Source organism: Panthera tigris, chromosome A1 (genome assembly GCF_018350195.1).
Source record: "Panthera tigris isolate Pti1 chromosome A1, P.tigris_Pti1_mat1.1, whole genome shotgun sequence".
Classification (NCBI taxonomy): domain Eukaryota; kingdom Metazoa; phylum Chordata; class Mammalia; order Carnivora; family Felidae; genus Panthera; species Panthera tigris.
The window spans coordinates 157,829,725-157,847,372 of NC_056660.1; the positions used below are offsets into that span (position 1 = coordinate 157,829,725).

Consider the following 17,648-nt stretch of genomic DNA (forward strand, 5'->3'; position numbering starts at 1 on the left):
AATTTAAGCTAATAAACCAATGATGGTTTTGTGTATCAGAGGTTCTTGGAACACTGATGTTTGGTAGCCATGATTCAACGCTTATCTAAAAAAGAGAAAAGTGTCTTTTTTTTAATAAAAAAAATTCCCCAGCTTTATTGAGACATAATGAACATATAACATTATGTAAGTTTAAAGTGTACAGAGTGTTGATTTGATACAATAATGTATTGCAAAATGATTACCACCATAGCATTAGCTAACACCCCCATCCCATTACATAATTACCATTTCTTTTTTGTGGTGAGGACATTACGGATCTACTCTTTTGAAGGTACATTGAGAATCTATTCAACATTCAAGTATAAGATACAGTATTATTACCTATAATCATCATGCTGTACAATAGATCCCTAGAAGTTGTTAAATCTTTTAACTATAAGTTTGTACCCATTTCCCCCACTGCACAACTCCTGGTAACCACCATGCTACTCTCTATTTCTCTGAGTTCAGCTTTTTAAGATTCCAAACATACTTGGTGTATAGTACTTATTTGCCTTTCTCTGTTTGATTTATTTCACTTAGCACAATGTCCTCAAGTTCCATCCATTTTATTGCAGATGGCAGTATTTCCTTCTTTCTCATGGCTGAATAACATCCCATTGCAGAAATACATACCACATCACCTTTACTTGTTGATCCATTGTTGGACACTAAGTTGCTTCCATATCTTGGCTTTAGTGAATAAGAAGTGTCATCATTTGACCATTGGTCTATTCTTCTTTTTGTTTTTGTTGTTCTGGTTCCTTTAACAATATCTGTTTGTCTACATTAATATTACAAATTAGAAAATTAAAATAACTGGATAATTAATTCTAAAGAACTTGTTAATGCTAAAAAAGAAAAGGAAAGGAAACCATTCATGGATTGAGTTGGAGCTGGAAGTAAGTAGAGGCAGCTGGCAGGATGGGAGTCAGAGATGAATTATGTAAACTAACCGTATTGTTTGTCCTAATTTTATATTTTTTATATTTTTACGCTTTGGATAAGAAGAAATAATCTTAATTCTATTTAGAGGCAGTGAATTCAGTTTGATATAATTTCATTTTCAAAGGTAGCCTAAGATGACAAGCACCAAAACAATTTTTTAAATATTTTCACTAAGAATATTATAAACTCAAAATTTTATTCTATAGTTTTTGATATATTGGAATTATGCCAAAGTTAAAAACCTAACTTGACCAGCAACTTTTCCACCCATGGCTATAGAATAAGGCCATTCAGAAGATGTTATTTATTGAAAGAGATAAAGTTCAGTGCTATTAATAATAATATCTGGCATCCAAAAAATATAGAGTTTCTTTGTGACTCATTAAGACAAAATAGAGACCAACTGTGCAGCTTATTCTCAGGTGTCCAGAATACTCTTAGAATGATGTAGACAAATGTTAAAAGCATTTAACATGCAATGAATTTGCATACCTGCCTTATGTTCTTTGCATAGGAATATAGAGGGAATTCTATACATGCAATTTTGAGGCAGAGTCCCTTCATATGAACTCTAAATGATTTTTATTTGTAATAACCAAAGGATAGCTCAATTTCTACTTTATCATGTGGTTATTGGCTTGATTCTGACAGAGTGCAGGTTTTCTCCATTCACATATCCACTTTTATTTTTTTTAAGTTTTGTTTATTAATTGGATTCTTTTTTTGCATTCTGTAAATGTTTTTGTTTTTTGTTTTTTTCCTTCTAGATCAAATCCACACATTGATCAGTGTGACGTAACTAGAGCTAGTGCAGTGCTGGAGAATATTGTGAGATTTAGCCTGGATATTAATCTGTCTTCTGGAAAATAGAATTCTGAAATGGCCAAATCATGCAGAAAACCAATATTTAATATTTATATGGGATTTTACTGTCCAACAATCATACCCAAAATATGCATTTGTTCTCATTTTTCAATGCCATCTATTGATCAGTTCAATAAGGGCCCTGGGGCTTAGTAGTCACCAACGGGGAACCATTTCTTTGGAATGAGCTAAGGTTCCCCAGCATGGTCATTACCCTTCACTATGATTGGTCCATCCAAATCTTACCTCCCTGGGCTTTATCACATCTGAGAAGATTGGTCAGAGATGCCGCACTATATATCATCTTGCACAGCAAAGATCTTGAAATCATGAATATCATCCTTCGATCAGAGGAAGATTTGAGACACAGGAAACCAGGAAAAAAGCTGAATGTTTTGAGTTTTGCTGCTCATCAACAAATTGCGCTTCTGGCTCTAGAGAAACTCATGGCTGATTTGAGTTAACCTGTGGCCATTGACCTCTAGGCCAAGTCAGCCGGTGGTTTCGAAGGGCTTTATAAAAGCACATACAGAGCTTGTCGTGGTAAAACAAGGTAGGACATTGCTCTAGCTGTTTAGTCTCTTGTGATTACTTTCCTAATGGGTTACATCTTTTTGCCAGAAACACATTTCAGCAGTCATTTATGGAAAGCTCAGTAAACTGTGAAAAACTTGGAAGAAGAAGCAGCTCCATCATTTCTTAAGGAAATCTTGGTAAAGATGGGAACACAGAGTGCAGAAGCATAAACAGCTAGAGGGAGAATCACTAGAAGGAGACACCAGTATGTGACCATAATAAGGTAAACATGTTTATGTGCTGGGGGGAGGATGGTGATGGATGGCACAGAAAGGTGAAATAGGGCAGGCTTCTCAAAGGAGGTGAGTCTTGATATGGGACTAGACAGAAATGCAAATGAGATTTAGGTTGAGAGAGAAGAAGGAAAGTGTGTGTACATTGCCCAAGAAATGGCATGACTCAAATCCAGGAGGCAGGAACAAGTCTGGAGAATTGACAAATATAGTCAATTTGATCAGTTCATGGTTATTGAACACTACATGCTATATGCCAGGCACTGTTCTAGGCACGGAATGTGTAGTGGTGAGATATGTGGGAAGGGACAACCAGGACAAGAAAATAAATTAAACGGACAAGGTAAATGATAAATGCTATTCAGGAAATAAAATACGGTGCTAAAATAGAAAGAAAGGGTAGCTGGGGACTGGAACTAATTTATCTAAGTGGTCAGGAAAGTCCCTGCCAAGGAGTTGCATTTAAACTGAGAATAGTGTTTTTTAAAAAAAGGAAAAAATCATGAGGACATCTTTGGGTAGAGTATTCCCAGAAAAGGGAGCAAGAAGTACAAAGGGTCTGAGGTTTGACTGATTGACCAGCATGGCTTGAGGACAGTGGCAATGGATAGAAGTAGAGTAGAGAGGGGTCAGATCATAAAAGACTTTGAGCCTCTTGCAAGGAGTTTAGACTTTTACTCCAGTGCCATGGGGATTCATCAGGAGGTTCTGATCCGATGTATGCTCCATAAAGCTCAAGTGTATATTAAGAATACATTATAGAGAGGGGGACGTAGAGGACAATAATCATTTAGGAGGTCACTGCAGTGGTAGAACCAAGAAATACGGGTAGCTTAAGCCAGGCTAGTGACCATGCTTCTGGAGTGAAGTGATGGAACTTGGCATTTGTTTTAGAGGGTGAAACAGACAGAATTTGGTGATATATTGGTTATGTGAGATTAGAAAAAAAGAGGAATCAGTGGCGCTTCATAGTGGATGATTTGGTTGTCCAGGGCCAGGGTCCATCTGGGAAGGAAGAGGAGTCTAGTTTCAGTGCTTTCCCACCTTTTATCAGGGACATCCAATTGCCAGTTAGAAAAACCTAAATACAATGGCTTAACCACACAGAGGATCATTTTCCTCTTGCAACAAGAAGTCCAGAAACAGGACAGCTCAGGTATGTTACAGCAGTCTTCAGTGTTGTTCAGGACCCAAGCTTCTTCTACCTCTCTGCTCAGCACCCTTGGCATGTGGCCTTCCTCCTAATACAGAATTATTTCTGCACCTCTAGGCATCAAGTCCACATTGTAGGTGGGAAGAAGGGGGAAGGAAAGGGGGAGAAAAAGGCAAAAAGAAACATTCCAACTGAGTGTAATTCCTTTTACAAAGTTTTCTCACCCAAATACTGACCAAGCCAGAATGAGTCATACTGCCCCACCAAGTTGCAAGGGAATGTGAAGAGGTGGTTCTTTTATCTGGACTCACTATCTTCCTGAGTAAAATCAGAATTCCATTGGAAGTGAAAAAGGAAAGTGAGTAGGTGACTTTAGCAATGTCTGCTACATATCACTTCTTTCCCACCTTAGGTGCTCACTACCCTCTGAGGACTCCTGTGACCACCCCCCCCCCCACTTCAAACCCGCCCTCAGTGCACTTCGGACAGTCCTTCCCCAGGCCCAGGTCTTTGCCCCTCCCTCTGGGGATTCTTCATTGCAGCCTCAACTCTCATGGGTCTGTTCTCAGGCCAACATAGTATTGGGTAGGAACTTTATCATCAATTTCTTCTCCCTAAAGTAACATGTGACCAGTAATGGTTTGTTTGGTTTTTTTTTTTTTTTTTTCCATTTTTTCAAGTGACAGAGTCCACCCAAAGGAAATAGTTTTTAAGAATATCATTTTGGGAGATGTGGGAAACTGGAGGGGAGATTTTTTTGAGTAAAGGTGGAGGACTTTTCAACATGTCTCACATAACTAACTTTAGGCTATTTCTGACTCTTCTTATGATTAACTGGTTCTCTTCATACTCAGTCCCCTAGTAGGTCTAACATGTAGGATGATTTTGCAGGACAATGTCAACAGACTCTTATGGATACCTTTCTCTCTCTCTCTCTCTCACTGTCTGTCTCACACACACAAGTACAACTTAACCTAAAATATAAAAATAATCTAGTCAACAATCATTCTTTGAGAAGCAATAAATCACTACTTCATATGCAGAGCTAAAACTAATGGTGCAAATAGCAGAAAAAATATTAGATTTTTTGCTTTCCCCATGTAGGCTTACTATAAACAAAATTTCACAATAGTGAAAATTATTCTAGGCGTGTGGAATTCCTTTACACGTGGTAGCTGCTACCAAATCCAAATAAGGCCCCAAGTTCCAAGCAAATCGTTTAGATCGCCAGCCTCATCTTTCCAATCTGTATTGTAGATACAAAATAAATTGACTCACAATTATCCTGACAGCCCCTCTTTTTTCCCTCCGAGTCCTTCTTACTCTTTATCTAACCCTAGAGATTTTTTAATTCTTCCCTCCTTCTCCAATAAAAATCTGCTCTGCCAGTTTGTTTCTTAATGGAAGTTTAAAGTTCAAAGAATAAATCTATAATTCAATTTCAAGTATTATCAAGGTGATGAGGTATAGAGATTTGTCAGAATATCTATGTACCTGTTATAGTCTGAGAACTGGAACTACTTTGCCGGCAAGCAGAGAGAGCTAGACATTTCTGGGAGTTAGGTCCCCCATGGGGTACAAATGGTACAAAGTATGAAAACTCAGCTCCTTGCCTTCAGTAGGGGAAAACTTAAAAAGGTATAGTTTCCATTCCAGAGCTTCTCCAGAGATCAGGCTGAAGCTGGACCCAACCTGGCTTTTTCCCCTACCCTGTCCTGCTTCCTTCACTCCATACTGGTTTTCTGGAAGCATGTTTTTAATAAATCAGGGTCTGCTTTCTGAGAACACAACCTAAGACATCACTCATATTCACAAGTATTCAAATCTCTGATTAAGGGCTCCTTAGGTTTAAAGACAGTGTTGAACTACTAATATCTTAGTTTCGGTGTCAAATTGATTGGGCATGCCCATGTCAGTTGTTTAGTGGCTAAGGATCCTGGTAGGGTCATTCAAATTCTCTGAGCCTCAATATCCTTGTCTACTATGAGTATGAAGGAGACCATGTAAGTAGAATGCCCAGCACTGTTCATTATTCATGATTGGCAGCTACTAAATAAAATTTTACCCCCGTTTTATTTAAAAAGACAGCCTAGATTCACTAAAATTATAGTTTGGGAAGTTTTAGAAGTCAAATATATCACCTCCAGGTTTGATAAGCTGTGTTCTGAAGGTATAGTTCATTATTTTCTTGGTTTCACTTGTATAATCTGGCTGGTGTCTTCTTCATTTCACAGAATAATTGTAGTAATGGATTTTGAGCCAACCCATTCACGGATTGGTTTTTCCTTGCTTTCATGAATCACTGTATGTATGTACATATATACATACATATATACATATACATATATATATATATATATATATATATATATATATAATTTATTGTCCAGTTGGCTTCCATACAACACCCAGTGCTCATCCCAACAGGTGCCCTCCTCAATGCTCATCACCCACTTTCCCCTCTCCCCCACCGCCCTCAGTTGCAACCCTCAGTTTGTTCTCAGTATTTAAGAGTCTCTCATGGTGTGCCTCCTTCCCTCTCTGTAACTCTTTTTTCCTCCTTCCCTCCCCCCCTGGTCTTCTGTTAAGTTTCTCAGGAGCCACATATGAGTGAAAACATATGGTATCTGTCTTTTCTCTGCCTGACTTATTTCACTTAGCATAATACTCTCCAGTTCCATCCACGTTGCTACAAATGGCCAGATTTCAATATTTCTCATTGCCAAGTAGTATTCCATTGTATATATAAACCACTTCGCCTTTATCCATTTGTCAGTTGATGTACATTTAGGCTCTTTCCATAATTTGGGTATTGTTGAGAGTGCTGCTATAAACATTGGGGTACAAGCGCCCCTATGTATCAGCACTCTTGTATCCCTTGGGTAAATTTCTAGCAGTGCTATTGCTGGGTCATTGGGTAGATCTATATTTAATTTTTTGAGGAACCTCCACTCTGTTTTCCAGAGTGGCTGCACCAGTTTGCATTTCCACCAACAGTGCAAGAGGGTTCCCGTTTCTCCACATCTTCTCCGGCATCTATAGTCTCCTGATTTGTTCATTTTAGCCACTCTGACTGGCATGAGGTGGTATCTTAGTGTGGTTTTGATTTGTATTTCCCTGATGAGGAGTGACGTTGAGCATCTTTTCATGTGCCTGTTGGCCATCTGGATGTCTTCTTTAGAAAAGTGTCTATTCATGTACTCTTCCCTTCTTCATTTCTTCACTGGATAATTTGTTTTTTGGGTGTGGAGTTTGGTGAGTTCTTTATAGATTTTGGATACTAGCCTTTTATCCGATATGTAATTTGCAAATATCTTTTCCTAGTCTCTCTGTTGCCTTTTAGTTTTCTTGGCTATTTCCTTTGCAGTGCAGAAGCTTTTTATCTTGATGAGGTCCCAATAGTTCATTTTTGCTTTTAATTCCCTTGTCTTTGGAGATGTGTCAAGTAAGAAATTGCTGCGGCTGAGGTCAGAGAGGTTTTTCCCTGCTTTCTCCTCTAGGGTTTTGATGGTTTCCTGTCTCACATTCAGGTCCTTTATCCATTTTGAGTTTATTTTTGTGAATGGTGTAAGAAAGTGGTCTAGTTTAATTCTTCTACATGTTGCTGTCCAGTTCCCCCAGCACCATTTGTTAAAGAGACTGTCTTTTTTCCATTGGATATTCTTTCCTGCTTTGTCAAAGATTAGTTGGCCATACTTTTGTGGGTCTAATTCTGAAGTCTCTATTGTATTCCATTGGTCTATGTGGATGAACCACTGTTTAAAGCCAACTTTTCTCAAATAGTCCAGTGAAGAAATGGGCAGAAGACATGAATAGATACTTTTCCAAAGAAGACATCCAGATGGCCAACAGACACATGTAAAGATGCTCAACATCACTCCTCATCAGGGAAATACAAATCAAAACCACACTGAGATACCACCTCACACCAGTCAGCTAAAATTAACAACTCCGGAAACAACAGATGCTGGTGAGGATGAGGAGAAATGGGAAGCCTTTTGCACTGTTGGTGGGAATGCAAACTGGGGCAGCCATTCTGGAAAATAGAGTGGAGTTTCCTCAAAAAATGAAAAATAGAACTACCCTACGACCCAGCAATAGCACTGTTAGGAATTTATCCAAAAGATACAGGAGGGCTGATGCATAGGGGCACATGTACCCCAATGTTTATAGCAGCACTTTCAACAATAGCCAAACTATGGAAAGAGCCTAAATGTACATCAAGTGATGAATGGATAAAAAAGATAAGGTTTATACATACAATTGAATACTACTTGGCAATGAGAAAGAATGAAACCATGCCATTTGCAGGGACATGGATGGAACTGGAGGGTATTAAGCTAAGTGAAATAAGTCAGTTCAGGGAAAGACAGATATCATGTGTTTTCACTCATATGTGGAACTTGAGAAATTTAACGGAAGACCATGGGGGAAGGGAAGGGGAAAAAATAGTAACAGAGAAGATGGGAGGCAAACCATAACAGACTCTTAAATACAGAGAACAAACTGAGGGTTCTTGGTGGAGGGGCGGGAAGAGGGGGAAATGGGTGACAGACATTGAGGAGGGTACATGTTGGGATGAGCACTAGGTGATGTATGTAAGTGATAAGTCATGGGAATCTACCCCCAAAACTAACAGCACACTGTATATACTGTATGTTAGCCAACTTGACAATAAATTACATTAAAAAATTAAATTAAAAAAATAAAGCCAACTTTTCAATCACGATAAGAAGAGAAAGAGGACACATATGCCAAATGTATTGCCACTTTCGGAAACTTTGGGAGAATCATTCTTAAACTGAAACTTGGTCTTTGTTGCCTTTTTTTTTTTTTAATATTTCTTGTTTCAAGATGTAAGCCATCAATTTGTTTTATCTGTCAACATATTATATAATAACCCCAATCCGTCTAGAATTTAACATCATTCTCTTTAGGATGTTGTTATACCAGAAGCCTTTTTAAAAAAAGAAAAACAAAAAAAACAAAGTGATTTATATTTTATTTGTATTCATATGAAAACAGCGTTCTTTTTAAATCTGTGTTACTTGGCCAATGATGACATTCAGAATCACTTAGAGCAGCACTTCTCAAACTTTAATGCTCCAATGAATCATTTGAGGATCTTGTTAAAATTTAGATTCTGATTCGGCTTTTGAGGTGAGGCTCAACATTCTGCCTTTTTAACAAGCTTCCAGGTGAGGCCACTGCTGCTGGTCCAGGCATCACATCCTGAGTCAGAAGGATCTAGAGAACCCTGCCTGGACCCTACCCTAGAAATTCTGCTCTAATGGTCTGTGATGAAACTTAGAAATCCTTTTTTTTTTTTTTTTTAAGTTGTAGGTAGTTCTCACAAATACGTATGAAAATTATTTACTGTAGTTATACAATATGTATAATTGTATTACTTATTGTAGTCATTTGTATTTAGTTGAAAGAGACGTTTGAACACTTCACTTGCACCAAAATTCAGAGACTCTGAAAGATAACGGCCGACCCTGAGCCTTATTTAAATTTCCTCACTAATGATGTGCTTGCCATTTGTGTTGTTGAGCAAAATACAAAATCTTTCCCAATGGCTGCTTGGAAAGTGAGACAAAAATAGAGGTCCTTCTGACAGTGCTTCAGCAAAATGAGCAGCCCAGAAGGAGCCAGGCCATCATACGCTAGCCAGGAGCCCTACTCTGTTTTTCTCTCTGTCCTCCACAGTGACCGGCCTCTATGGCTGAAGAGGAGAAATGGTTCCGTAACACTAGACACTGAAATTCCCTAGATTTCTGCTTAATGCTGGTAAAAATATTTGCTTTGAAATACTGGCAGAGCAGATCGAGGGGGACAAGTGACTACACTCCGCGTGACACATATCCTAGTTTTTCCCTGATCACACAGACAGCAATTTAATTAGCCTACTCATTTCCACTTAAAAATGATCCTCTGCTTGAACTTCAAGTGTGTTTTCTAACTGAATGTTCACTTAAGGCCAGGTCAGTCTCTTTCCTGGCAGCTTTTTGATTAAGGTCATTTTTCATATGAATAATCATGGAGGGTAAAGTAAAAATATAGTTATTAAAGCCTTTTAATTAACATGCGATGCAAGTATAATTGCCATTTCATTCTATTAGAATTAATTTTTTTTATCCTTAGAAACCTCCACCAACTTCTCATTTTTAAGACACATAAGTCAATGTTTCGAAAATATTTTATGCAATCCTTGAATATCTGCATTGCCTCAAGTGACTTGTGCAGTTGTCTGGATCATGACTTTCCCAGAAAATACTGGCTTAACTTTCTGCTTCTCTCTTACATGTCCAACCCAGACTCATGGTTGACCAAAAAAGGACAACCGAATTAATGCTACAATCTTACTATCTGCATAATAACTGCAGCAATTAAGTGGGTTCTAGGAAGAAGCAACACATGCTAAATTCTCAATCTGTTTAGTTAAGAATATAAGATTCAAGGGAAATGACGTAGCTGGCCAAGCACTAGTAGAGGCAGCGTATCTTTTGGGCATTTCTTTGTCCCCTTCATTCCTTAAAGGAACACACACTTGCTGGTGACACTTGCTATGCAGGAAAAGTTCTGCCAAAATTGAGAAAGCAGCTAAATTCTTGTCTAGCAACAAGTGTTCTGTACTTGGAACTTACATCACCAGTCCTGGAAGAACTTACACTCATACCCCATACACTTCCATTTAAGGCAATGTTAATCTACATGGGTTCTTCCAGGTTTGTGAACAAAACAGCCTTCATGGGCCACATTTTCATCTGGGGGAAGAAATCAGAGGGAATGCCCCTCTGTCTCTTAGCCATTTGTACCACCAGTGTCTAGTGTCACAGACTTTCACTCCCTCATAGTCCTACAGCCTTGCCTCCCTCTCCTCTCCTGGCTCTAGCACACTTCACTGAATGATTTTTTTACTGAGTTTGGTCATAAGACTACAGTCATAATGCCCTCTCCCCAGCCCCTACCATGATCCTAACCTCTGTTAGAAGTATGTGCTCATAGAATTCTGGTTGAATCAGACTCCTTAAAAAAGAGATCGTTGTTCTGCAAAATTAACTTGTAGGGTAGAAGCAAAAATTACAGTCCTGTATATACTGCTACCTTCCTTAGAGTGCTTGGCCAATGTCATATGCTTTATTAAAACTGAAGGACTCATTTTTTAAAATAGAATTCTGTAGAATTAAATAGCACAAACATTTTTCTTTTAAGTAGGCTAGGCAGTTTCTGGTAATACTTCAAGCTATTTTGTCTCGCCAAAGCAAACTGCAATCTTATCCAAACAGATAAAACATGCTTAACAAGCCCTGGTTAGTGCTGTCAAAAGCCAGATGCCTTGAAAGGGGTGTTAGGAGGGGAAAGCTGGTCAGAGTTGTTACCAATTTAAAGAAAATAGAATTTTCAGATTACTGGACCTGTATCGATTCCATATTTTGGGTCATTGTACCATGGTGGAGACCATCTCTGGGACAAGCCATCCGGAGAAAATAAAGATAGAATTTGGTAATTACTCAGTGAATTTGATAGATGTGGCTGACCAGTCTGTAGGCTTAAAACTTCTTACTTCCTCTGTAGATAGGCAGGAGCTTAAATTACTAATGACCTCCTTGGCCTGCCTGCTTTCATTGCTGAATCAATGAAGCAAAGATAAAATAAGACTATGACTCAAGCTGTCACACAGCGAGTGAAAGAATGAGCAATGTCTTTGGAGTCACACGGTCACATCCACATCTTGGTCTTGCTAGCCGTTGTGATCTTGGGCAATTCGGTTAACATTTTGGAGACTCTGTTTCCTCACCTGTGAAATAACACCTACCTCACACATAAATAATAAGAGGATTAAAAGATAATGAAAAGTATGTCACTCAGTTTTGTTTCCCATTTCCTTCTGCAACAGAGATTTACTTATCATACAACAAACAAAGGGCAAGGAGACATTCTTTGATATTTTTGCTTAGCAGTGCAGAACTTGAATTTATGCCGGTGTTGGAGACTACTGCCTTTCAAGGAAGTAGAAACATCAAAAATGTTTTTATTTTGTCAAGCAACAAAGTAAGATTTGGCATTATTTTCGGATCCCAAAAGTAGTACATTGTGTCTTCAAGGAAGTCCAACGATAAAAGAAATAAAGGGAAGAGTGGTCAGAGAATAGTATGATGGCCCATTGATCTATAATGGCATCAAGTATCCTTCAAAGCATCAGGACCTTCCTCTAAGTTACCTGGCTTAAGTCATAGACATTGTAAAATACTCTGGTTTACAAATACTATTTTTTTGGCCTTCATGTAAGTTAAGATGATTGAACTAAAGGAGGCCTCTTAGAAGATCATTTTGAAACTACGGTAAAAATGAGGACATATCTTATAGCCTACATAGTTTGTGATTTCAACTCTGTGAGTGGCACAACCTCGTCAGGGGTCAAGGTAAGACTGAGTTCTAATTTTATACACAGTCCTGACAGCAATGAGTTTTTCTTTACTTTCTTAAGCTTTCTCCCTTATTATCAAAATATTATGCTTGTTTCACAAAATAGAGATAGGAAAAAAATAAATAAGTTACTCATAATCCCATGATCAAGATACAATTACTGTTAATATTAGTGTAAGCCTTCCAAATATTTTCTGTATGTATGCCAGTATACAAGAGTGTATACAGTAGTTGAATATACCTATGATTTACAAAATAATGTTTAAGATTATTTAACTCCATTTTCACCTTAGTATGCCATAACAATTGAATGCTATTAAATATTTTTCTATAATATTATATTAATAATTACTTAGTATTATACTGCATGGAAGTACCAAAAAAATTTTAATCAGCATCTTATTTTAAGACTTTCACACTGTTTTAAATTGTTTTCTATAACTTTTTTCCTTAATGAGAGGAAGAATTCATACTTTTTACAGTCTTCATTATTTTCACAAATTTATAATATCCAATGATTATCTTAAAGAGTTTTGCAAATATTGGTAGAGCCATCATGATCACCATCATCATCATTGCCATCATCATCATCATCATCTCCTTACCCTGAGGCACCAAATGTAGACATAAAAACATTCAAAGAACCATGAAATATGCCTATGAAAAACATCTATAAAATGGCTATTTCAATTTATACACATATTATAACTACAGATGTGTTGATGTGTATTATGAGCGATGCATCTCCATACATAACACAGCGTCTCTGCACACAGCTACAGGTGTGCATAGATATAGATATATGAGAGTTCAGATGGCAGTTTACTTCAAGAGGGCAAGTTCCATTCAGCTTCCTAGGTTTCACATCCCAGCTCTATAATTTTCTACATGGGTAACTTGGAGCAAGTTACTTAATTTCCATGTGTTTCCATCTTTTCATAAGGTTGCTGAGAGGATTAAATTAGATTTCACGTGTACACATTTAGCACTGTGTCTGATAAGGCACCAAAAAATGGTAACTATAAATACATCCTTCCTATAAAAGTTCCAAGGGACTTTAGGTAATTCAGAGCGTGAAAGCAGATCATGAAATGAAAGGGGTGCCATACTTGAAACCCAATAAAAGTGGAATATAATTTTATTTTTTCCACTTAATGACTATTTACTTTGGGGAGTCAATGAACATATTTGGACATTTTTGAGTTTAAAGTAAACTAGATGGGGAGGTGGATCCAGTAACTTCTTGAAGGCTTTCCACCTTATAGACCTATATTTTATTTGACTTGTGCTGGTAGTCATAACTCTGGAAGGCTAGCACTGAAGTACTGGAATGCGTGATAGTGATGAGCTAAAGTGGGATCTCATGATATGATTCATCAATAAAGCTCGAAATTTAAAGATAAGCACCTAGGGAATGGATTATAACAGGAGACACAAGGTTGTTTATTATTTTTAAGACCGACTTTTGCTGTAACACTTTATGGAACATCTTATCGCCTATTAATAGCATGCTTAATTGTATCACAATAATTTCTTTAAAATGCAGTCTACCATCCAGATGGCCAACCGACACATGAAAAAATGCTCAATGTCACTCATCATTAGGGGAATACAAATCCAAACCACTATGAAATACCACCTCACACCTGTCAGAATGGCTAACATTAACAACTCAGGCAACAACAGATGTTGGCCAGGATGCAGAAAAAGAGGGTCTCTATTGCAATGCTGGTGAGAACAAACTGGTGCAGCCACTCTGGAAGACAGTATGGAGGTTCCTCAAAAAATTAAAAATAGAACTACCCTATGACCCAGCAATTGCTCTCCTAGGTATTTATCCAAGGGATACACACGCTGTTTCAAAGGGGCACATGCACCCCAATGTTTATAGTAGCACTATCCACAATAGCCTAATGTGGAAAGAGCCCAAATGTCAATCAATCGATGAATGAATAAAGAAGATGTGGTATATATATACAATGGAGTATTACTCGGCAACCAAAAAGAATGAAATCTTGCCATTTGCAACTATGTGGTTGGAGCTAGACGGTAAGTCAATCAGAGAAAGACAAATATATGACTTCACTCATATGAGGACTTTAAGATACAAAACAGATGAACATAAGGGAAGGGAAACAAAAATAATATAAAAACAGGGAGGGGGACAAAACATAAGAGACTCTTAAATATGGAGAACAAACAGAGGGTTGCTGGAGGGGTTGAGGGAAGAAGGATGGACTAAATGGGTAAGGGGCATTAAGGAATCTACTCCTGAAATCATTGTTGCACTATATGCTAACTAACTTGGATGTAAATTTAAAAAATAAATTAAATAAAGAAAAAGAAAAAAAATAAAATATTCAGGCACTGGAATAATAAAAACAAACAAACAAAAAATGCAGCCAACCTTTCTTTGAGTGAGGGCTGTTAGGAATGGAATCGTGCTAAGGATTTGTGACATTCAAAAACTACTTCTGATCAACAATTCCAGGTGTCTGTGTACACATCCGCAGGCAAATGGAGTAAAAAACATTATGCCTTGGAAGCATCATTAAAGCTCCTTGATTTTTATGACCATTACTTTGGTATCAACTATCCACTCCCCAAACTGGGTAGGTTCAAATTCCATGTCATTGTCTTTACTTTTGCTTATAGACCTTGCTTTGATTTCTTTCTGTATATATGATTTAAATGAGTTACTGAAGGGGTTCGGTTAGCCCAGGAAGCAATAATTTGTACCTCAAAGATGGTTCTTGACTGTAGAAAATAAAGTATTTATGAGAGGTTCAACTAGTGTGAATCATTTTTTATTCTTTTAACAGGTTCCTGTTAAAATAGCTGCATTGGGGGTGTCTGAGGGGCTCACTCGGTTAGGCATCCAACTTAGGCTCAAGTCATGATCTCACTGTTCATAGTTTGAGCCCCACATCAGGGTCTGTGGTGACAGCTCAGAGCCTGGAGCCTGCTTTGGATTCTGTGTCTCCCTCTCTCTCTGGCCCTCTCCCACTTGTGCTCTCTCTCAAAAATAAATAAACATTAAGAAAAATTAAAATAGCTGCATTGCATATTAGATTTAACTGGATGAATTTTCCAGGGGCACCTAGGTGGCTCAGCTGGTTAAGCAGACTACCTTGGTTTTGTCTCAGGTCATGATCTCATGGTTCTTTGGTGAGATGGAGCCCCATGACGGGCACTGTGCTGACAGCGCAGTGCCTGCTTGGGATTTCTCTCTCCCTCTCTCACTGCCCCTCCCAGCTTACTCTCTCTCTTTCTCAAAAATACATACATAAATAAATAAGTAAACAAACAAATAAATAAACATAAAAAATAATAACTGGATGAATTTTTCAGAGCACACAACTTTTTTCTGTACCATATTTGTATAACACCAGTAACCTTTTTAAACATTTTTTATTATGTTTATTTATTTTGAGAGAGAGAGAGAGAAAGAGAGAGCACAAGTGGGAGAGGGGCAGAGAGAAAGAGAGACAGAATCCAAAGCAGGCTCCAGACTCTGAGCTACCAGCACAGAGCCTGATGTGGAGCTCAAACTCCTGAGTATGAGATCATGACCTGAGCCGAAGTCAGATGCTCAACCGACTGAGCCACTCAGGCGTCCCCACCAGTAACCTTCTTCAGAGTTGCCAAAGATTTATGTAAACTGCTGAAAATTGTCTCTCCAGCTGTTTATAGTGCATTTGAGTTTGGAAGATAAGAATGTGACACAGGTTAAAAAAAAAAAAAACACTTGGAGGAAATAGATAATTTGAATGTCCTAGTAGTAGATCTTTATATAGGAAGATACACATAGTCTATCTTGGATTAATTTTCTATCTTAAAAAATAGAAGTTATGATTTTAATAATGTTGCAGAACATACCAAACCATGACTTAAGTTTTATAACATATGTAGATCAGTTTTTAGAATTTCTGACAGTGACAAAACTTTTTCTTTTTCCCTTGGGGACATTAAAGCATACTCCTTACCATGTCTTTGCTCCCTTTTACTCCAAACTCTGTGCAGTTTTTTCTTTTTTTTTTTTTTAAGTTTATTTATTTTTGAGAGAGAGGAAGACAGACAGAGCATGAGTGGGGGAGGGGCAGAGAGAGAGAGGGAGACACAGAATCCAAAGCAGGCTCCAGGCTCTGAGTTGTCAGCACAGAGCCTGATGCGGGGCTTGAACTCAAGAACTGTGAGATCATGACCTGAGCCGAAGTCAGATGCTTAACTGACTGAGCCACCCAGGAGCCCCTGTGCAGTTTTTTTCTTAGAGGAGGTAAAAGGGACCATAAAAAGCCACCTCCAAGAGTTTATTCCTCTAGTTCCTGAGTCTCACTGCATTATTACAGTGCAGGTGCTATATACAGATACACTAAATTTACCTGTAATCTATTACTGTCCTTATATCAAAAGTCAAGGAAAGATCTGATAACAACCATCAACAATCTTACACTGTTCTTGAAAAATGTAGCCTTGAAAATTATATGAAATGCATTTAAAAAATAACTGAAAAGAAGCATGTAGTTTAGGAAAAATCAAACTAGATATAAGTATCTCTAATGACTATGGGAAGTAATCCAATGTAAAATCATCAGTGCAATTTACAAAAGGAATTATTCCACATTTGAAGTGCTAATGAATACTAATCTTTACTGGTGCTGATTTGTTTTTGATTGTCTTAGAAATATTTGTTTCCATCCACTAGTATTAACCTGTATTAATTCCAGACAATATAATTACAAGCCAAGTGACTTGGTTTATTTCAAACTTTAAAAAAAGTACCTTTCTTTTTAATCAAACAGTACTTTTTCTGACCTACATGAAATTGATGCCAAATGATATACATGTACACATACACAGATACAATATAAATTAATATACATTGTACCTGAGTTGCTTAAAGATGATTAAATTTGACTTTATTTCCTCAAGACTTTGTTAAGAAGTACAGGAATCATCAGGATACCTGGGTGGCTCAGTGGGTTAAGTGTTCAACTCTTGATTTTGGCTCAGATCATGATCTCGCAATTCATTAGTTCAAGCTCTACACTTCTGTCTCTCCCTCGCTCTCTGCCCCTTCCCCGCTGGCACGCGTGCTCTCTCTCTCTTAAAATAAATAAAAAATAAACTTAAAAAAAAGTAGAGGAAATATCAATGTTGAAAAGGAAATTGAGGTCAGAAATAATTGATATCCACAGCTTTTTTCCTCTACTGCCTTGGAAAGACATTTGCTCTTAATAGAGGCTATATGTTCTTGAAATACTAATTAAAATACTGACCATAGAGATTGCTTTTAAAACACATTTTCCTGAAATTACAATCCTATATCTCTTTTATAGAAATGAGTTCATTATATGTCTTGATGAATCTCAAACATATTGGAAATTATTTGATACCTTTCAAAGTTTTTGACTAGTCTTAAT

The 17,648-nt window shown here is 37.6% G+C and overlaps 1 protein-coding gene across 1 annotated transcript in view; it reads left to right on the forward strand.

Annotated features, from left to right (window-relative positions):
* Positions 1-1,848: 1,848 nt before the first annotated feature.
* LOC102956829 (endoplasmic reticulum aminopeptidase 2) overlaps positions 1,849-17,648 on the forward strand; it is a 40,206-nt gene continuing 24,406 nt past the window's right edge. Inside the window, 10 exon segments of the mRNA XM_042956647.1 lie at positions 1,849-1,981; positions 1,984-2,058; positions 2,061-2,106; positions 2,108-2,386; positions 6,030-6,069; positions 6,071-6,107; positions 8,507-8,555; positions 11,204-11,301; positions 12,109-12,221; positions 14,717-14,837. Of these exon segments, the coding sequence (XP_042812581.1) occupies positions 1,849-1,981; positions 1,984-2,058; positions 2,061-2,106; positions 2,108-2,386; positions 6,030-6,069; positions 6,071-6,107; positions 8,507-8,555; positions 11,204-11,301; positions 12,109-12,221; positions 14,717-14,837 (991 nt within the window).